Source organism: Monomorium pharaonis, chromosome 5 (genome assembly GCF_013373865.1).
Source record: "Monomorium pharaonis isolate MP-MQ-018 chromosome 5, ASM1337386v2, whole genome shotgun sequence".
Lineage (NCBI taxonomy): Eukaryota > Metazoa > Arthropoda > Insecta > Hymenoptera > Formicidae > Monomorium > Monomorium pharaonis.
The window spans coordinates 20206604-20229649 of NC_050471.1; the positions used below are offsets into that span (position 1 = coordinate 20206604).

General features: G+C 38.1%; 1 protein-coding gene across 1 annotated transcript in view; it reads right to left on the reverse strand.

Annotated features, from left to right (window-relative positions):
- Window positions 1-5950: 5950 nt before the first annotated feature.
- LOC105834158 overlaps window positions 5951-23046 on the reverse strand; it is a 63961-nt gene continuing 46865 nt past the window's right edge. The window contains exons 3-4 of the mRNA XM_012676428.3: window positions 18459-18704; window positions 5951-6203 (exon numbers count right to left, since the gene is read on the reverse strand). Of these exons, the coding sequence (XP_012531882.1) occupies window positions 6092-6203; window positions 18459-18704 (358 nt within the window). The 3' untranslated portion in view covers window positions 5951-6091. The remainder of the gene's footprint in view (window positions 6204-18458; window positions 18705-23046) is intronic.

A 23046-nucleotide genomic window follows, 5' to 3' on the forward strand; every position in this document is an offset into this window, starting at 1 on the left:
AATAAATTTTTATAAATATTTTACGAATTTATTTTTAAAAAACATTTTTTAAGTTATATAAATTCTTATTAACATCACGGCATAAATATATTCTGAGTTTCTGGGAGAAACACTGTCAAATTTATTAAAAGATGTTTCATTAAATATTCATCAAAATATCATTTTCCAACAAGGCAGTCATCAAACCCATACTTCTGCCCTGGCTCGTGCAGTTCTAAATCGAATTTTTGTATAGGATAATATACGGTATATAACACATTACCTACGAGTCGCAACAATTTAATAGAAAAAATACGGAAAGCATGTCACGATATAACACCCGATATGTTACGTAAAACGCGACAAAATTTTTTCTAAAAAATGGAATTATATTTAGAGAACAATGGTGGTTTTATAGAACATATTTTATGAAATTTTATGCAATAAATAATTATTTACATATAAATTTAAAACAATTTTTTAAATTAAATACTTTTCTACGCGCTCACATTTCTATCAATTTTTTCTTACAAAAGAGAAAGGCGCGCGATTTACTCGAAAAGTCGGTAATGTCAGTATGCTGTAATATCGCCGATCACGTGTGCGCCTGGACAGTCTGCCGCGCAACCCGTCGTACTGCTCTGTATCATCTTGCAACACCCTGTATATGAATTTCACCATGAATACATGTTACCTCTGTATCGTGACAAATAAAGAGTGGTTCACTTGGACACAGTACCATTGGACACAGTGCAAATGGACAAGGTGCAAATGGACACAAAATGATGTACACGTTTCAAATGGACACGGTTTATTTTGACACAAAAATTTTGGACACAGTAATTTTGTACACAGAAAAAATAAATTCTGGACAAATTACAATTTGGACACAATAAAAATGTACACCGTGCAATTGGATACGTAAAATTTGTACACCGCAAAATTGTACACCGCAAAGTTGTACACCGCAAACTTGTACACCGTAAAGTTGTACACCGCAAACTTGTACACCGCAAAGTTGTAGACCGCAAACTTGTACACCGCAAACTTGTTTACCACAAACTTGTACACCGCAAACTTGTACACCGCAAAGTTATACACCGCAAAGTTGTACATCGCATATTTGTACACCCTGTATATTGTATTGGAAATCTGATAATACATATATACTTTACTTTGTTTGCAATGTATGACATGGGTTAGCGACTTCGACGGGGTGGATGCGGGATGGGGCCAAAGGCCCCCCTTGCACGCCCTGCGCGCGCGCGCGCGTGTGTGTGTGTGTGTGTGCAAACCATTCTCTGCATATGCAACACCACATGGGTTTGCGACTTTCCACGCAAAACTTTGTGGTGTACAACTTTGTGGTATACAACTTTGCGGTGTACAACTTTGCGGTGTACAAGTTTGCGGTGTATAAGTTTGCGGTGTACAACTTTGCGGTGTACAAATTTTACGTGTCCAATTGCACGGTGTAGATTTTTATCGTGTCCCCAATTTAATTTGTCCAGAATTTATTTTTCCTGTGTATAAAATTACTGTGTCAAAATGAACCATGTCCATTTGAAACGAGTACATTATTTTGTGTCTATTTGCACCATGTCCATTTGCACTGTGTCCAATTGTACTGTGTCCAAGTGAAGGCCACTCGTCTCGTATGCCTCGTCGAGTGTAAGGATATTTACGAGACGATGAAACGTCATATGGTTAGATTTGACACGAGCGATTATCCGGTCGACAACGCGTATGGTATGCTTCTCGAGAATAAAATAGTTCCGGGCCTGAAAGATAAGAACAATGGCGTGATAATGACCGAGTTCGTTGAACTTACAAGGGCACTATGCGCTGCTCTTCACCAAATTGGATAAAACTTGCAGCAATAATAAAAAATACTATACAATGAATATATTTAAAATCATTTTCCCGAATGAACCTTAGAAGATGAATTATAAGCGGATAAACTTAATTTAGAACCTTAGAAGATGAATTAATAGCGGATAAACTGAAATTTTGAACATTTGACGTCGTTTTTTTCAAAAACCATTATCTTTATGGCAAAAATTAATATAAAATATATATTTTTATGAGATCTACAACTCTTATCTAAAATATTTTTTGAAATTCCCATTATTTATGCTATAAATTTTATGGAATTAAAAGGGCATAAATGAAAAAAAATTTCCATTTATTTCTGTAAATAATGAGAATTTCAAAAAATACATTGAATAAAAGTTATAGATCCTGTGAGGTAGGTAACGTATTGTGTGTGTGTATGTTACTCCCTACTTAAGAGATATTCCACCGTCTGGAGTTCTTTGTTCGCCCTGAAAAAGGCGGTTTGTCAGGCGTCCTTAAAAGGACGGTTGCTCCCTCGTTGACCGGTTGGCGTTCACAGCGAGGCAACGAACTCCTCGTAGAGGTCCTGCGGTTTAACTTGGACCCTGATGCGGTTGCTTTGGGACTTCTGGTCCAGTAGATCTTCCCCAGGTTGAGTCGTGGTGTCCTCGTGTTGGTCCGAGTCCGTGAGCGCTCTGCTGACCGTGGTTGTCTTTCTTCGTCAAGGCAGGATGTTGCCGTCGAACACACTCCGAGGTGGAGGCCCTGGTACAAGTGCACTCCGAGAAGGAGGTCCTGGTGCGAGCACACTCCAAGAAGGAGGCCTTGGTGCAAGCGCACTCCGAGAAGGAGGCCCTGGTGCGAACACACTCCAAGAAGGAGGCCCTGGTGCGAGCACACTCCGAGAAGGAGGCCCTGGTGCGAGCACACTCCGGTAAGAAGTGTAAAACGCCCCTGACAGTACGCCACCACCAATACGTTATTAGAGAAACAGGACCACGCGCTCCTTGACAGTAAGCTTCCACAAAGGCACAGTAAGAAATTCGAGATCTTACTTTCTAAAAACGCGTTACGCGCGTTCACCACTAGAGGCCCTCCTTACTCAGGAGTAAAGTGACAGTTACTAACCTTTATAAGGAGCAGCGGTGAACCGGAAAGTCACTCTTTGCGCTCTGAAGCAGACAGTCATTTTACGAGCGGAAAGCACTACGCTTTACCGCCAGTACAGATACCACGGCGACTACTCAGGAAGAAGCCAAGACGCTGCAGTGGAGACTCCGGGCGCTCACGTTGTCACCAGTCCGGAACACGCGGCCACCTCGTGTATTGCTGGCCGAAGGAGATCTGAGGATCTGGAGGTACACCTCCCCACGGTACCAGCTGCCGGACCTACTGGAGAACCTCGCCAGGGACAGCTGCAGTATCGCCACGCAGACGGATACCACAGACTGCTGCCGGAGAGATCGGGCGACACAGACAGCCCTCGGAGCCACCACCACGAGTGGAACGCAGACCAACCGCAGTAGTCGGGCCGGCAGACCGAAGCGGAAGAAGGCCAAACAACGGAGACCATCGAAGGAAAGATCATCCAGGGCAAAAAGGCATCGTGTCGAGGAGACTGCTTCTACGCCGTCCAAGAACGAGACCGACTGCAACAACAGCGAGGAACCAGCGTACCGGGTTACAATAACCAAACCGCCAATACGGTGGAGGCCTAAGGCCTAAAGCCTTTTTCACAAACGGCCCTTGTCAGGGCCACTTGAATATACGAAAACATAATATTGTATATATGTACATAGTGTATAGCAAAGATAAAATATAAATTCTGTTTCCAACTACGGCCTAGTTCACTGGCGAAAGACCTATCCCAAGCGACAAGAAAACGAACACGCCGGAACGAACGAAATTCCGCCACAACAAGTATTAATAATAAAAATGTATTAAGGATGATGGAAGGATGATAAATCTCGCATAATATAAAATTAATAACGTATTTTATGTTTATATACACAATTGCACACTGATTGCACTATTCCGCATCGCAGAATAATGCAAAAACAACCTAGATGGCACAGAAAATTTAGCACAAATTTTTATAAATATTTTATAAATTTATTTTTAAAAAATATTTTTTAAAAGTTATATAATCATTTTTCATAAACTATTTAAAAATAATACAAAACTTATTATTAACAATATATAAAATATGTTCTTAAAATGTACTGAAAAGTATTTATGGTACATAAACTCGAAATATTTTTTATATTTTCGGATTATAATGGAATAAATATTTATTTTTAATATTTTCATAAACATTTATCATAATTTTTTTATTCCTGGCAAACTCAGACATAAAAATACGTACAAAATATTTATTTAAGTATTTTTCTTTCTTAAACATATTTTATACACGCAAACCCATGTGGCGCAGAAAATGTTTTGTGCACACACACACACACACACACACACACACACACACACACACACACACACGGGGGGGGGGGTGCAAGGAAGGCTTCGCACCCCTCCCGCACCTATCCCGTCCAAGTCGCTAACCTATGTACCATCTGCAATGCGGAATCGTATCATGTGCAATCTGGTCCGTATGCAAACGGGTCGGTGCGTAATTGGATCCGTGTGCAATCGGGTCCGTGTCCAATCGGGTCTGTTGTTAATCAGATCTGTGTCTAATCGGGACTGTGTCTAATCGGAACGGTGTGCAATCGAGACTGTCCAATCGAGTCCGTGTCCAATCGGATCCGTGTGCAAACGAGTCGTGTGCAATCGGGTCGGTGTGCAGTCAGGTCCGTGTGCAAACGGGTCGTATGTTATCGGGTAGGTGCGCAATCGGGTCCCATTAATAACACAGGCATACAAAAAATTTTTACGTATTTTGACCCGGTAAATTTGAACCCATAGTCAGTATTGCAAAGTTAGTTTATATTTCCTAATCTAAAAAAAAAATTTTTTTACATGTTGGTCTGGCGGACCAGACTAGTCTCCTTATCTCCACCACTCCTCCATTCCTTTTCTTATTTCCCTCAACTTCTTAATTAACTCCTGCATCCTCCGTACTTCCATTCTCATTAGTTATTCTCCCCGCTCTCACTTTCACTCTCCTCCAATATACCACACTTTCTTTGGCGCGTTTAGAAACGTAAGCGTTCTCAAACCCGCTACTATCGTTCCTATTCCGTCTTGCCATTCAATTATCCATGTCGCTCAATCTCTTACACTTCTGCGTTCCATTCCGTCAATCTTCTCTATGCACCGTGCCCACCGCCAATCACGGCCTCTCACCTCATAAATCAAAGAATCGATGTATCAATTATCATACCATCTCGTGTCTCCTGCCACGCCATCTGCCGGCCCTTCCGCTCACTTTCTCCATCTCTCACACCGTCTGTCTGCTCAATTTCCGCTTCCGTCCGCTCACGCGCACCGTAACCTCCAGCAACTGCCACCTCATCTACCGATCACCTACTCCGATCTTCTAACATTTCTCCTGTCCCTCCTTTCTCTTCCCTGCATTTCCCTCCAATATCCGATCCTCTATTTCACCTCCTCATCCTCTTTCAATCACTCTCACCCCCTCATTTACACCTTTCTTACTTTAATCATTCAAAATTATCGAGAGCACTCCTTCCGCCCGTTCATCACCGTCCACCATCATCGGAACCTCTTCTAAATTATTAATATAAAGCAAACGTTTAATAAATATTTAATAAACATGTTTGTACAATAAATCCTGTAGTGTAAACTATAAATAATGTAAAAATAATTAAAAAGAAATATTTAAAAAACGTTTAAAAAATATTGCTTGCTAATTGGGTAATAAAAAGGTATTTGTGAAACATTTTTGATATATTACAGAAATATCCTATAAAATTTCTCGTGAAATACTTTGTTTACCTTTTTGGAAATATTTCATGACACATATCTGAAATATTAGTAAATATTTCATAGGAGATTTTATACCGGTATATTAAAAATATTTTTGGCAATTTTTATCTAATATTTCTACAATACTTTTATAAAATATTTCAATGCGATATTTCAAAGCATTTTACAAATGTTTGCGGTATATTCCTGAAATATTTTACTAAAATATTTTAAAAAATGATACACATAAATATTTCATGCTGTATGGGTTATTTATTTAGTAAGTCTTATTAGATTAGAAAGTCCTTCATTAATAAAAAAATCAGTTTTATATAAAAAAATTTTGGGGTGACACTTTCTAATGTCACAAGGTTAATAGCTTTGAAGTGATAAGTTAATCGATAGAGACATCTGCACAGCTTCTAAATGTTTCCTGAGGGCCACAACCCATACCTTTTGTTCCGTCCTCACAAGTGCCCCATGTATTTCCGGTTCGGTAATGCCACCTAAAACAAAAATTAATCTTTGAATTTTTTAATATTATTTACAGGATTGGGTAAGTTAATATATTTTTTTAACTAAATTAAATTAAAGATAATGGATTATAAAATTAGTTCATTCAATAAATTTAGTTAAAAGTTACATAAATAAAAACCTAACTCAGTTAAAATTACGTTAAGATTAATTTAACTCAAATTAAAGTAAAAGTTAATTTTAAGGAGCATAATTATATTAAATTAAGAACCCATATAATTTATTTAAGTCAGATTATCAATCTAATTGCAGTATTAATCATCAAATATATTTAATATTTTATTTTTAATGTAAGTTATAATATTAATTATATGAAATAAAAAAATATTGTTTTTATGGCAAAACGTATTTTTATTTTATAATTTTTTTCTTTCGCCCAGATAAAATTTTTTATTTGGGAAAAAGTTAATAAGTTAAAGTTTATGTGTTTGAAAAATAACTAGTTAAAAATTAAATTATTTAAAAATAATTAAATTAAATTAAAAGTTATTAACTTTTTAACTTTACTATTAACTTTCAACTTTTTAACTATTTACCCAACTGATTATTTAAGTATAAGAGAGAAGGCAGTTATGAAATAAATGTGAGATTATGGAATTTATAATATCTCTTACGATATCTTCCCAAATAATAAAATATCTCCAAAATTCTTACAAAACTGATAAACGATGTTGAAAATATTGGTAAACTATTAATCTATGTGATAAATTGATCTTATTTGCAAAATGAAGCAATTTTAAATCAATCGCAGCCGAATACAGAATTGTCAATTATTTCTTAATTCCACATCAATCAAGTTGTATATTTTTAAATGGGGGGTCCCGTTTGCCTACAATCCCGATTTCTTACGTTTCGTTTGCACACAAATTTTGCAGAGCTGCTCGATTGCCTACATTCCGACTGTCTACAGCTTTATTTGCACACACGAAAATAATTAAGATACAAGAATAGGATTGCACACATGACATTATTGCGCACATACACATTGCACACACGATAATATTGCGTGCAGACGCATTGCACACATGATTGCGCATCTGGGATTCACTTCTTTCCTCTTGCTTACAGAGTATATGAGCGCAATGATATTATGTGTGCAATGTGCGTGTGTGCAATAATATCATGTGTGCAATGTACACGTGTGTAATAATGTCATGTGTGCATTTGTGCAATGTATATGAGCGTATTAATATCATGTGTGCAATATGTATGAGTGTAATAATATCATGTGTGCAATGTGCATGTGCGTAATAATGTCATGTGTGCAATCTAAATGTGTGCAATGTACATATGTCCAGTAATGTCATGTGTGCAATGTGTTAATATTATTTCTTTATTTTATGTATGCAATAACGGCACATATACAATGTGTATGTGCGCAATAATGTCAAGTGTACAATCTTACTCTTGTACCTTAATTATTTTTGTGTGTGCAAATGAAGCTGTAGGCAATCGGGATTGGGAGCGTCCAAAATGGCCACGTTCGGAATGGCCACAGGAAATATTGTACGTGGTTCAATTTGCCCACGTTCGAAATGGGCAAGTCCGAAATGGCCACGTTCGAAACGGCCACGTTCGGAATGGCCACGTTCGAAACGGCCACGTTCGAAATGGCCACGAGAAATATTGCACGGAGTTCAATTTGCCCACATTCGAAATGGCCACGTTCGGAATGGTCATGTTCGAAACGGCCACGTTCGAAACGGCCACGTTCGGAACGCCCGGGTGGCACTCACTTGGACACCGTTCATTTCGACACGGTGCTTTTGGACACCGTTTTTTTGGCACACCGCTTAGTTGCGCACCGTTCAATTGCATACCGTTCAATTGCACATCATTTAAGTCGCAAACCCATGTGGTGCAGTGAATGCTTTACACACACACACACACACACACACACACACACACACACACACACACGGGGGGGGGGGCAAGAAGGGCCTTCGGCCCTTCCTCCCGCACCCGCCCCGTCTAACAATAAGTCGCTAACCCGTGTACATACACATTGCAAATGCAGCCATAATGTATAAATATTTAATTTGCGTTTGATTGAACGGTGTGCAAATGATTGGTGCACATCTTTCAGTGTGCAAATGATCAGTGCGCATCTTTCCGTGTGCAAATAATCAGTGTACATCTTTCCGTGTGCAAATGATCAGTGCAAATCTTTCCACGTGCAAATGATCAGTGTGCATCTTTCCACGTGTAAATAATCAGTGCACATTTCTTAGTGTGCAAATAAGTGGTGGGCAAGTGAACGATGTGCAAGTGAATGGTGCACAAGTGAGCGGTGTGCAAATGAATGGTGTGCAACTTTTACATGTCCAAGTGAACGGTAGGTTTGTGATGCGCAAATATCTGGTGGCTAAATTTTCCAGTGTGCAACGGAACGGTGTGCATGTAACTAGTGTAAATTTTTAATAAAATTTATTTTGTATCCAAATGCACAGTGTGCAAATGCACCGTGTGCAAATACACCGTGTGCAAATGCACCGTGGTCATTTGAACCGTGCGCAAGATATCGTGTCCAAAAGCACCGTGTCCATTTGAACCGTGTGCGAATGCACCGCTTCCGGAACGGCCACGTCTGAAACGGCCACGTCCGAAATGGCCACGTTCAAATCGGTCATTTTCGAAACGGCCACGTTCGGAATGGCCACGTTCGAAACGGCCACGTTCGAAACGGCTACGTTCGAAATGGCCACGTATGTTTTACATAATTTCCAGTACAATAGGTTAGTGACTTGGACGGGGTAGGTGCGAGAAGAGGGCCAAAGGCCCCCTTGCACCCCCCCCCGTGTGTGTGTGTGTGTGTGTGTGTGTGTGTGTGTGTGTGTGTGCAAAGTATTCTCTGCACCACATGGGTTTGCAACTTTCTACGCAAAACAAGAAAAAAATTCTTCCAAACGTGGCCGTTTCGAACGTAGCCATTCCGAACGTGTGTGTGTGTGTGTGTGTGTGTGTGTGTGTGTGTGTGTGTGTGTGTTGTTCTGTTTTACGTGGATAATTATCAAGCATCTTTTGTTAATGACTTTTTAACGGACAATGACCACCGATTAAGTCATAAGAAAAAGTTACTTAGGGTCATGTCCTTGACAACATATGTCAAGGTCAAGATCATCGGCGCCATAAACTAAATAACTTCCCAATATTCATTTTTTCCGTCCTGCCAGATTCTATTTAAAGAATACGGCACAAATTGTAATTTTAAAAAGCATATAAATATAACCGAATAAATATAACCGAAAATATAATCGATTCTGTAATAAATCAATTTGATATGCGTTTCAATGTCTTCGAAACGCTAAGAAATGATTTAATTCTTTTTAAGAATCCTCTCACTGTGCAAATCGAGAAAGAAAGCCTAGAATTTCAGGCATTACTTTGCCGGTTACGGTTAATTTCAGCAATATGAATGGTTGAAATCTTGTAGTTAAGATTACGGCAATGTACGTGCAATGGCCTTAACCGAAAAGCAGGATCAAATTATTACGTCATAATGACGTCATGGAGTGATGGCGAGAAATAGGACCAAAATATTGTCGCTTCCGAATAAAAGGACGTTAATTCTTTCTTTAATGCAATAGTTTGCATTTATTTGAATGCCTCTTCCCAATGACCACATAATTATTTTCAAATGTTTTTTAAATATTTATTTTTAATTATTTTTGCGTTATTAGCGTTTATTGTACAAATAATATTTATTTAATATTTATTAAACATTTGTTTTATATTAATTATTTATTTCAAATAATGAATTAGAAAAAATATTTATAAAACGCTTATTAGTTTATTTAACGTTTATTTAATATATATAAATTATTAGTTTTTCATTAAAAATTTTTATTAAAAATAATAATTCAAGAAAATTATTTAAGTAATATTTATTTAATATTTTTGTAACATTTATTTTACGTTTAAAAAATCTTTTAAAACAATATTTAAAAAAATATTGATTTAATATTGATTTAATATTTATATTACAATTATTAATCATTTAAAATAATGATTTAGGACAAATATTTATATTTAATTAATGTGTTTTATAATATTAATTTAACATTTTAATAAATTGTTTAAAATAATATTTACGTAACATTTATTTAATATTTATGTAATAATTATTTCACATTTAAAAAATTTAAAATATTATTTAAAAAAATATTTGACTCCTGTGTAGGAAGCTTCACTAATTATGCAGCGTAAATCAAATGTAAAGGAACAATAAATTTATATAACGAGAGTGTTAAAATCATATAAATGAAATCTCTAAGAGACCCAAATTGAAATATCGGAACATGAAGAAAGTGGAGATTAAGACAATATATATTGCACTTATCGAAACAATATGGCACATTAACAATACTCAAAAATTATAATGACATCTATGCTTTATTTTTTCACGAACAGAGCAAAAATAGATCTTTTCATAAGTTATTCCACATGGAGCCATTTCGTATATGTAAAAATCAGTAAAAGACTGTACAACTTTATATTTAATTATAAAAATATAAGTTAACTATACATGTTTCATTTTTCTGACATATCTATTGAAATGATCTATAACAAATATATATGCATAAACATGAAGTATTCATGGATTATCATGAAGTGATAGGTTGCGTACGTTCTTCGAAGTCAAGCAACGTCGACGGTGGCTAACAGTTGGATGGATGACCGATGTTTTGGGCGTATAAATTAAAAATGTTCTAACAAGTACGACTGTGGCTTGGGTGAAACATGCTTCTCCCGTAAATTATCGTAGAAATTAAGCGATGCTAGATTAGTGAGTTTGCGTTGAATTTATCAAAATTATTGAATAATGCAACCAATTTTTTGCTCTTAAAACATTAAGCAAATGTTTAGTAAATATTAAAAAAAGAATTTGTTTAAACGTTAAATAAATGTTTATTAAATAATAAAAGAATATTTTTTTATGTAAAATAAATACTTTTTCATAAGAAAAAGGAGATTTATCCCATTAATTAAATGTTTTTTAAAATGTTTTTAAAAATATTTCTCAAACATTTTAAAAAATATCTTCAAACATCGTTAAAGAATGTTTAAAGACAAGTGAATTCTTTTGAATGCAAATGTTAATATTATATTTAAAATAAATTAAATCCTCAAAAAACAGAATTCAAAAGATATTTAATGGAATCTGATCTAATATCTTCTGAATTCTGCTTTTTGCAAAATGTCAATAATTTTTAATTCTTTTCAATTCGACGTTTTATGCACGGAAAATAATTTTGGTGCTTAATTTAAAACATTTTGAAACGAAAAATTAATATGCACATATAGATAGAGCACCAAAATTATTTCGGAAGTGCTGCCAACTTAAAATAAAACGAAAAATTTAAGCGCGCGTATTAACGCCATTTTCAATCGACTTCCAAGTTAACGCCTTTTTCAGTCGGTTTCCGATTTAACGCCCTTTAATTCGAAATGGATGATATTAACGTCAACGATGTCATTGAATAACGGCAGTGTACCGTTATTTAAAATCAATGGTCGCTTTTCGGTCATATGACGTCATTCGTGACCAAAATTTAACGTCAAAATGATTTGTGTTTGCTACCTGGTGTAGAACAATATAAAATAAGTTTTTTTCATTTTCGATATAAAGTGCCATTCACAGACTGATATTAATATGTGTATTTTAATTTAAAAAAAAAAAAAAGTAAAAAAAGTATAATATATCCGAAATCTTGTTATTAATGATGTGCACAAATGGCTCTACATTATCGATTCAATTAAGTTTGAGGAGCATTCTAACACTTCTGTAAGGGGATGCTAAAATGCCCGTCAAACTTGAGCGGTGTCGATAATGTAAAGTCATTAGTGCAAATTATTAACAAGATTTCGTATGCATTTCTTTTATAGATTTGAAAATTCTTTCCAGAATTAAAGTACACGTATTAATATTATTATATCAACTGAACTTTATACTGAGAATAAAAAAAATTGTTATACTGCTCCTTTCCTAATCTATATCCGGATTTGTAATTATAAAAAGTTAAAGAAGCTAATCTTTTTTTAATAGACTTTTAATCTTAGTTTGAATTGCATGATATTGTTCGTATATATTATCCCTAGAGGAATACAGTTTCATTTTGTACATACTACTGTGATAAAAAGATAAGGTTTTTATTTAAAGGAATTTTTCATTTAAACTTCGCGGGTACTATAAAATCATGAAATTATTTTTTTTGTGGGTTGGTAGTACTGTCTTTGACAACTATGCAACAGAGTTTCATGTCAATATATTCAATTGCTGCAGAGCTATACGTGTTTTTGTAAACATACAAAAGTGAGTTTTTCAATTTTTACTATGTCTGATTTTGTTGAGCAAAGAATTTGCATTAAAATTTTGTTTGGGGAATGAATATTCTGCCGCAAAAAACGTTGAGGATGTTGCAGAAGGCCTTTGGTGATAAGGCTATATCGCAAAAAAATGTTTACAAGTGATACAAAGACTTGAAAAAGGCCGAGAACGAGTTCAAGACGAGCAGCGCCTTAGATAATCATCAACATCTACCGATCAAAGCCACATCAAGGAAATCAAAGATTTGGTGCTCGAAAATTGTTAATTGACAATTAGAGATAATTGCTGATGCTGCGGGCATTTCATTTGGATCAACCCAAACCATTTTGAAAGATGTTTTGTGCCTCAAACGCGTCAAATCTCGATTGGTTCCAAAAACACTCAATTTTTTGGAAAAAAAAAACATCGCATTGATACCTGTGCAATAATGATTTCTGATTACCAGGACGTCATAAAACGCATCATTACGGGAGATAAGACTTGAAAATATGCATACGACTCGGAAACAACCGACCAATCGAGCAAATATATTGTGCAAAGGGTGAACCAAGACCAAAAAAACCGGGTCAAAATCGCTCAAAAATCAAGGTCATGTTGACAGTTTTGTTCGATTATTGCGGTGTTGTGCATTATGAATTTCTTCCGCCAGGCCAAATTGTTAACAAGGAATATTATTTGAGTGTTATGCGTTGTTTGCGTGAAGCTATTCGCCTCAAGAGGCTAGAATTATAGGCAGACAATTCTTGGTTTTTGCATCACGATAATGCACCGTCCCGCACTGCATTGGTTCTTCGAAAATATTTCGCCAAAAACTCGACCCATATCGTTCCACAATCACCGTATTTTCCTGATTTAGCACCGTGCGACTTCTGGCTGTTCAACAAACTCGAAAGTCCGCTTTGGAGACACCGTTTCGATTGAGGAGATAAAAGCCGAATCGAAGAAAGTATTGAAGGCCATCCCGGAAAGAGATTTCTCTGACTGTTTCGAGGATTGGAAAAAAGTTGGCATAAGTGCAATGTCGGACGGGAAGTACTTTGAAGGCGATGAAATTGATTTGGAAGAATAAATAAAGATTTTTCATTTTATAAACAGATTTACTTTATTTTTTGATCACAGTAGTATAATATATATCATAGATTCTGTGTACTAAGCAATTATTGTCATTATGTTACAATATGTACTATCGATTGTGACGTGACGTTTTTCGTCAGTCACAAAAGCCGGATAGCCCGGCCGGGAAAAGGTCATTTGGGGCCGCTCATTACCCCGAACGGGGGAGGAGCGGCCTCTCCTTTTCTCAATAAGATTTTGTTAGTTCTTAAGGCACGTAGGTATCCGCCAAGCGGAAGTCGCGATCTGCGGGAGAGGTGGTGCGCCAAGATGACCTTTTGTGATTAACGGAGCAGCCGTCGAGGGAAGATGAATGAGAAGCATAGACGACCGAGCGGCGGGGAGCGGACAGCCGGAGGACAGCGAGCAAGGGCAAGTAATTGCGTACAGTACTGAGGTACGTTGTAAAAGTCAGGGGACAGACACTGCCGTTATACTGTATTGTAGAGAAAGGAGCAGCAGTCCGGTGCAGACGGCCGGAGGCGACGCCGGGGAGGAAGCATGCGCCCCTACATCCGACAACCAGGGTGGAGGAAGTCCCAGCCGGCGCGGTAGCCACGGCCCCGAGGAGTAGGCCGGACGGGGCCTGATCAACCCCGAGTCGGCTCAGCGGCAGCCGAGACAGCAAAGGACATTGTGGCGTGCAATCCGCGGCCTTCAAATTATGCGGCGTCATGACCAGAGGCGCCCTCGGACGCTGAGATCCTGCAGGACGGGCGTAGGACCCCCATCGACTAGCGATCGGTGTGCGCAAATCGAAGCGCGATCGATGCGCGGGCCGCTGACGGCGTCCGCAGCGCCCCCGACCGCTCACGGTTCGTCACTGTTCGGCGAGATAGCAACGAGAGCGGTTCCACGGCCATCGACGACGCTACCCTGCTTGTAAGGCCACCACTTCGACCACGCGGTAAGAGCGAAGACGGCCGGCCCGGCCTTTAGTGAGAATTAATTACCCTACCGAGCGTTCGGTAGGCGGATCTATTATTCTCGGGATACCGAGAGTCGAGTCACCGCGTAGCAGGGCCGTGTCGATCTTCGCCTCGTACAGAGTAGTTATTGCGCCTATTGTCTCCTCCCTCGGGGAATATGTCGAGCCGACAGTCGATCTTTGTATTTGCGTAAGAAGTAAAGTCGCGCGACGGGATAGCGCGTAAAGTAATATCCGCCGGGATTCATCTGCCGCATACCGAGAGTGTGAGCCGGTTGCGCATTACCGAGGCGGGCTTCCGCAGATGAGGATTTCTGTACGGAATGCGCAAGTTACGTAGCGGCCTATCCCGTTCATCGCTTATTAAGTATTGTTAACGTCGTGTGTCGTCATATTGAAGTAGATTGTATTCTGTGTAGAGTAAGCTTTGAGCTATTATGAATGTTGAGTTAAGTACGCTATAGCCGTACCGGTCAGTGCGTTATAACGATTAGATTGTAATCGATGGCAACGCAGTTGCCATTCTAACTTCAATACATGCTTATTATATTTATTCAGTTGATCTAGTTATTCACGCGAGACCTCTCCTCTCCTATTCCGCGTACCGAGAAAGAACCTCGCCCCTCTGCCATTTCGTGTGGAGGCGGGCTAGTCGGCATTCGGCCGTTGTGCGAAGTACCGAGAGTATTGCGAGTTTTGTGCGGCGCGAATTACGCGACTGGCGCCCAACCTTTTGTTGAGAAGCACGGCGAAGTTGCAGACGCGAAGAAAATTAACGTCGCACGATGTACCAAAAATAATTTTTTTTTTGTTTTTGATACTAACTTGATCATATTCTTATATTTGCGTACTTTAATTCTGTAAAAGAGTTTTGAGATTCTATAAAGATTAAATATTAAAAGATCAAAAGATTAGTTTAAAAAATATCGGTAAAACAGACAACTTTAGAATTCTCTTAATCCTTGTGACGTGATGTTTTTCGTCCGTCACAAGGGCCCGAATGGCCCGGCCGGGAAAGGTCAGTTAGGGCCGCACCTCGAGGGGGGCGGCGGCCTCTTCCTTTACCGGCTAATTTAATTTAGAATTTAGTTCTTAACAGCGAGCGGGTGGAGTGGTATGCCAAGATGACCATTTTGTAATTTACGGAGCAACCGTCGAGGGATTGTCGATGGGAAGCCTAGACGACTGAGTGGCGGGGCCCCGGACAGCCGAAGAACCGTAAATCAGGTCAGGTATCCAGGTTAATACCGAGATACGTAAAGAAAGTCGTGGGGCGGGCACTGCCGCTATGTCTTATTGTAGAAAAGGAGAGAAAGGAGCAGCAACCAGATACAGCCAGAGACGACGCCGGAGAAATATAATATGCGCCCTTACGCCCGTCGGCCAGGGCGGAGGAAACCCCTGCAGTAGCGGTCGTCACGGCCTCGAGGAATAAGCCGGACGGGGCTTGATCACCCCGAGCCGGTCCAGCAGCAGCCAAAACGGCGAGAAAGGCCATCGAGGCGTGCAATCCGCAGCCTTCAAATTGCGCGGCGTCAAGACCAGAGGCGCCCTCGGACGCTGAGATCTTGCAGAACGAGCAGGCGTCCCTATCGACTAGTGATCCGTGTGCGCGGATTGAAGCGCGATCACTGAAATATAATATATCTGGAACGACTGCAAGCGCTAGTGTCGCGATCCGACAAAGAGGGTCTAAGAGGCATTCTTGTCCTTTTTTAACTAACGCGTTTATGTGACTGTACAGTCCCATAAAAAGTTTATGAAAAAGTAGTTAAAAAGGGACAAAAATACCTCTTAGAACGCTTTCTCTCAAATCACCTTTAACAAAGGGATTCTACCGCCGCATTCGTTCCGGTTATATTATATTTTAGTGAGCGCGATCGATGCTCAAACCGCTACCAGCATCCGCGGTGTCCGTTTTGCGCGTGAAATAAGGTGTTTTGGATCTCGCATAAATTCCGAACATGATTTAGATTGAGAATTGTTTTGATTTCGACTCAAGGCTTGATTGTTATGTTTGCGTGCAGTGCCTGACGAGCCCATATGATCTTTGCGCCCACAATCTCTGAAAGGGTCTGGGGAAATATGTTAGAGTATTGAGAAGTCAAAAATTGTTTTTTTTTTGCTATTAATTATGAGTAGCGCATTCCTGCTTGGTGGCATCTCCGATTGTCGTTCGAGTGGCGAGTCGTTTGAATAGTGACGCGCGCTCGAGTCGCGGGATACCGAGTGCGTGGGTTCGATTGAGATCCGCTGTTTGAGGCCTCATATCGCGTAATACTGAGAGTAAGCTTTTCTTGGGCTTTGCTTTCTGGTCTCGCTTGGTGATGGCGCAGATATCGCAGGCTTTTAGTTGGATAGACGCACTTAGCACCGAGGGATTGAGGCGGGAATTAGAAAAGCGGGGGAGATCCACGAAGGGAATCCATCCCACGCTTCTGAAGCAATTAATGCAGTATGAGGAGGCCGTGCTCGCCGGTCGGAGCCCCCTGAAGTATCGGCGGGAGAGTCGGGCGGGGAGGAGAATGATTTCGAGAACGCGACGCCAGGAATTTCGCGGCCACAGCCGACTCATGAACAACCGAGACCGGTCCCGCCACTCCCTCGCGTAGAGTTGACAGCTCCGTTCTCTTGCGAATCCCCGCGTACGCACAACCCTGCTACCGATGTCTATAATATAATGAGAAAGTGGAATTTGAATTTCACTGGGGTCCGTGGTGGTGACGCGGAGGCATTCTTGATATGAATAGAGGAGGGACGCGTGCTGATTTCTGTGAAGGACGAGGACATTTTTAAATGTCTACCCTTCTTTTTGAGCGGAATCGCATTGTATTGGTACCGAGCGAATCGTGCACATTGACGCACGTGGGAAGAATTCGAGTGTGCGTGGCGTACCCGGTTCGGAGACCCCGATTTTCAGTTTGCGTTACGCGACGAGATTATGCGGCGAACTCAAGGGCCGGCCGAGCCGGTGGCCGACTACTTCACGTGTATCCAAGCGTTATTCGACCGATTTAGCCCCCCCTCAATGGTCAAATTTGCAAGAATGGCATTTGCAAGAACAGCTTAATTACGCGCACCGAAATATGCTGCCACAGTTACAGGTAGCGGTACCGCGAGATAAAATATAAAATTTTCGATCGTTGGAGAGATTAGCCATCCGAGTAGAAAATAGCTATAATGTTGCGGAAAATTACCGAGCTTCGCCGAATCCCGAGCGCTCCATCTTCCCGGAGCTTGCATATCGAACCCTCCGGAGAAGTGCAAAAACGGCCCCGACCGTAACCGCCGCGGGGTTGGAAGTACCGAAAAAGAAGAAGGGGAAGGGCGAGTCAAAAGGGGATGACGCGGGACGGGGACGAAGCGGAAAGCGAAAGCCGGCCGCGGTGGGAAATACCACTACGGCAAGTGCGAACGCCGTCACCTCCGTCGCGTTGGGTAATCCGAGTACGTCGCGAAAGTCGGAGATCAGATGTTGGAACTGCGGGAAGCAAGGACACCTTTCGAGAGAGTACGAGGAACCGCGTAAAGTTCATTGTTACTGGTGCGGTAAACAAAATTTTACACCCTCTATTGTTCTCGTTCGACCAATGAATATTTTCAAAGTTTTAAAATAAAATTACATAAAATCAAGAAAGTAATTATACAAATATACTATAGAAATTATCAATAAGAAATTAGAAAGTTTTAGAGTTAATTTTTATCTTATTATATATGTTTAAAATATTATTTAAAAAATTAAATGTGAACTGTTTAGCTCATGCAAGAGTAATGGAGGGTTAAAGATGATTATGAACAAGAATTAATAACATTAAAATAAAATAAGATATTGTATGAGATTTTGTTTTCAATTCTAACCTGATTACGCATTGTTTACATGTGACACCCTTTGGTAAAACCAGCTTGATAATGTAATCCTTTGCCTCGTAGGGAACGGGATATTTATACCCGCTACCGTCAGCTAATGGCAGGGGATATTTATTGAAACATTCATCGGTTTCAAATTCCTTTTCTGTCTTTAATGGACAGAGACTGAATTCAAAATGACCTTTATGGGCGGCACTGAGACGAACAGTTACATCGATGATAGAACCTGCTTTATATCTGTGTAAAGGAAAAAAAATTAATAATATGATATATTCGTTATAATTATAATTTAGCTTATACAAATATGTGTTGCGACTTGAACACTCAGAATGTTTGTAGAATAATTAAATAAAGAATATGCAGAAAAAGATTGCTAATACTGGTACAAGCATCTTAAATTAATCTTAATCTTCCGTCTGTACACTTAAGCTAAGGACAGACTTTACATATTAAATACATGCAAAAAATTTGAAAAAATTTCAATTTACTCTTGAGTGACTACATTTTAAATTTTAGTAGTTATTTCGGTCACTAAAGGGAAGCCAAGCTCCGCTTATCACCAGTCTTGTAGCTACACATGAAAGTGTAGCACAAATGAAAAATTTCGCTTGTTTCCTTTTGGGGTCAGTGTACAGACGGAGAGTTAATTTTATGTAATAATTAAAAAAATTAATACGTTACTATTTTTATATTCATTAAACACATTTTTTAAATGTTTTTTTATAGTCATCTGTCTTTTTTCTTCTCTTTCTGTAAGCGTGTTTGTTTTTTATACATTTCAGAATTAGTGCAATAAGTTAAAATAAGAAAAAGTGTATTTGTTTTATTCCAATGAAATATTAAAAAACTTGCTACACAACTTAATAGAAGGCAGTTTCTAATTTTTTCAAAGTTTTAATTTTTATTTTTGTTGAAATACTATCCAAAAACAAAATTGTATGCCAGTATTGGTGACCTTTCTTTATTATTTTATAAATGTTTTTTGTCACATTTATAAGAGAAGTGCACTAACAAGGGAACGGACAGAACTGTCCCTCACCGATTTTAATGAGCTTTGGATATGTTGTAGAACATAAAAAAATATTACACCCATATTTTTTTTTATCTGCGTATCTCGACGTTTAGGGGTTGAAACCACCTCTCGAAAATGACGCATTTTTTCGTTTTTTGCGAATATCTTTGAAAATACAAGGTTTATGAAAAAATGTTCTATACGAAAGTTTTATGGTATTTTATATTCTTTACAATAGTATATTTATATTTTTTAAAATTTTAAAATTTTTTAATTTATTCCACCCCCACCCCTTTTTTTCAACATTTAAAAAATTTTGTAAGGACAAAAATTAAAGAGCATTAAAAGCTGAATCCACCCATATATAATAACATATGGGTTCCATCATTCTCAATTATTAGCAAAACGAGATAGTAATCTCGCGCTATAGATGCCGCGCTAGAAGTAGTGTTGCGTTATTTCTTTAGTCGCGTCACACTCAATAATTGCCTCTTCTGCGTATATTTTTATATTAAAACATAAAAATGGATTAATCTTAATTATATAATACGCAACGTATTACACGATATAAAGCATAAGTGCATATATATAACAAAAGTAGCATATATACGTATGTGCCTACGTACATTTTCATTGTTACAAATGCGAATATAAATTAATATGAAGCAAAATATTTTTTAACGTTTAAAACTGCAAATACAATATAATGAAATATATAATATCAAGAGAAAAATATAAAACATAAACTGCAATAACTATTTGCATAATTATATTATTTACACTATATGCACGTAGCACGCTCTGATAATAAAGATAATATAAGTATATAAGTATATAATTTAATTTAATTTGAAGTTTGAAAATACATTTATACGGATGTATATATACATTTTGCATACGACACGGACAAATAACTTTAATATCAGTGTTGATAAAGGCACCGGTTGTTTTCGCGCAAGCGCATCACGTGAGGCTTCAGTAAAATATCCATTAGTAATAGGAAGGAGATATTTGATCCCCATACAATTTTTTGCAAATTTATAAAAACGTGAACACATTTCACATATTAAACACGCATGTATATTTTCTCGTATTAAATAGAATAATTTATAAATATTGTATTTTATTTGATAAATACTGGTAAGATTTTTTGCAAAATTGTATGGGGACCAAACATTTCCTTCCTATTACTAATAGATACTTTATTGAAGCCTCACGCCTGCGCAAGAATAACCAATCCGTCTATCACTGTTGCTAAATTTATACGCCGGTGTCGTGTGCAAGATGTATGATCAAATATCTCCTTCCTATTACTAATGGATATTTTACTGAAGCCTCACGTGATACGCTTGCGCGAAAACAACCGGTCCCTTTATCAACACTGATATTAAAGTTATTTGTCCGTGTCGTATGCAAAATGTATATATACATCCGTATAAATGTATTTTCAAACTTCAAATTAAATTAAATTATATACTTATATACTTATATTATCTTTATTATCAGAGCGTGCTACGTGCATATAGTGTAAATAATATAATTATGCAAATAGTTATTGCAGTTTATGTTTTATATTTTTCTCTTGATATTATATATTTCGTTATATTGTATTTGCAGTTTTAAATGTTAAAAAATATTTTGCTTTATATTAATTTATATTCGCATTTGTAACAATGAAAATGTACGTAGGCACATACGTATATATGCTACTTTTGTTATATATATGCATTTATGCTTTATATCGTGTAATACGTTGCGTATTATATAATTAAGATTAATTTTTTTGTTCTAATATAAAAATATACGCAGAAGAGGCAGTTATTGAGTGTGACGCGACTAAAGAAATAACGCAACACTACTTCTAGCGCGGCATCTATAGCGCGAGATTACTATCTCGTTTTGCTAATAATTGAGAATGATGGAACCCATATGTTATTATATATGGGTAGATTCAGCTTTTAATGCTCTTTAATTTTTGTCCTTACAAAATTTTTTAAATGTTGAAAAAAAGGGGTGGGGGTGGAATAAAATTAAAAATTTTAAAATTTAAAAAAATATAAATATACTATTGTAAAGAATATAAAATGCCATAAAACTTTCGTATAGAACATTTTTTCATAAACCTTGTATTTTCAAAGATATTCGCAAAAAACGAAAAAATGCGTCATTTTCGAGGGGTGGTTTCAACCCCTAAACGTCGAGATACGCAGATAAAAAAAAATATGGGTCGAATATTTTTTTATGTTCTACAACATATCCAAAGCTCATTAAAATCGGTGAGGGACAGTTCTGTCCGTTCCCTTGTAAGTGTTAATTGCAAATAAATATGTGTTATAATATTGTTTGAAAAGACTTGTCAAATAGAATTCATGAATGCAATATTTCGCTTGAATGGCGCTTTAGAGAGCGCAATGTAAATTACATAAATATTTGGATTTTTATAAAAACTGATTAGAGTTTTTGCTTCAAAAACCAGGAAAAAATTTTTTTATAAAAACATAAATACAAAATATGTCCATATATGTTTAGACTAGTTTCTATTTTTTGTATAATTTCTGTTTATTATAAAATAAATAGTCATACTAAAAAAAAACTAATTAAAAAGATAATTATGCTTCTTTCGTCTGGATGGATAACTATGTAGTTGCATTCCTTGCATCATCTACAACAGGCCAATTCAAAGCAAAAGAAATCGCGCTGTCTGTGCTGTGCTATAACCACGCCGCGCGTGCGTTTTTGGGTCCTCATTGTTTTCCGAGTAAGGCCCGATTGCACACATAAACAATCGAACACAGTAGTATTACAAAATCGGACGCAGTTCTGATTGGACACGGATCCAATTAAACACAATCCCTATTGCGTACCGCCTCGATCGGACACAATCCCTATCGGACACAGACCCTATTGGACACAACAGTGATTGGACACATAGCATTTGAATCGGACACAGAACTAATTGCACACGGACTTGATTGGGCATCGGCCCGTTTGCACACCGATCTGATTGCACACGGACTCGATTGTACAGAGACTCGATTGCGCACCAATCCGTTTGCATACGGATCCGATTGCACACGGACCCGTTTGTGCACAGACCCGTTTGCACACCGACCCGTTTGCACACGGAACCGTTTGCACAAGATACAATTCCGCATCGCAGAATAATGCAAAAACAATGCTGAGCCAATATTGAGATGTTCTGAGTTAAAATTACAATTTTCAGCTTATCCAAACGGGAGCGCCCCGATTGACCACGTTGCAATTGACCACAACCATTTACAGCAATGAATGCTTAGAGTTTTTCTGTTGGACCGCCAATTAGAAAAGTTGGAGTAAGTCCCAGATGCGTACAGTAATAAACGGATACAGCAGGTTGAGTGAAACGGGCACAGTAACAAACGGACACAGACCAAATGCGCACAGACCAAATGCACATAGAACAAATGCGCACAGACCAAACAGACACAGTAACGAACGGGCACAATGCGAAACGGACAGAGACCAAATGCGCACAGTGCGAAACGGATACAGTCGCAAACCCATGTGGTGCAGAGAATGCTTTGCACA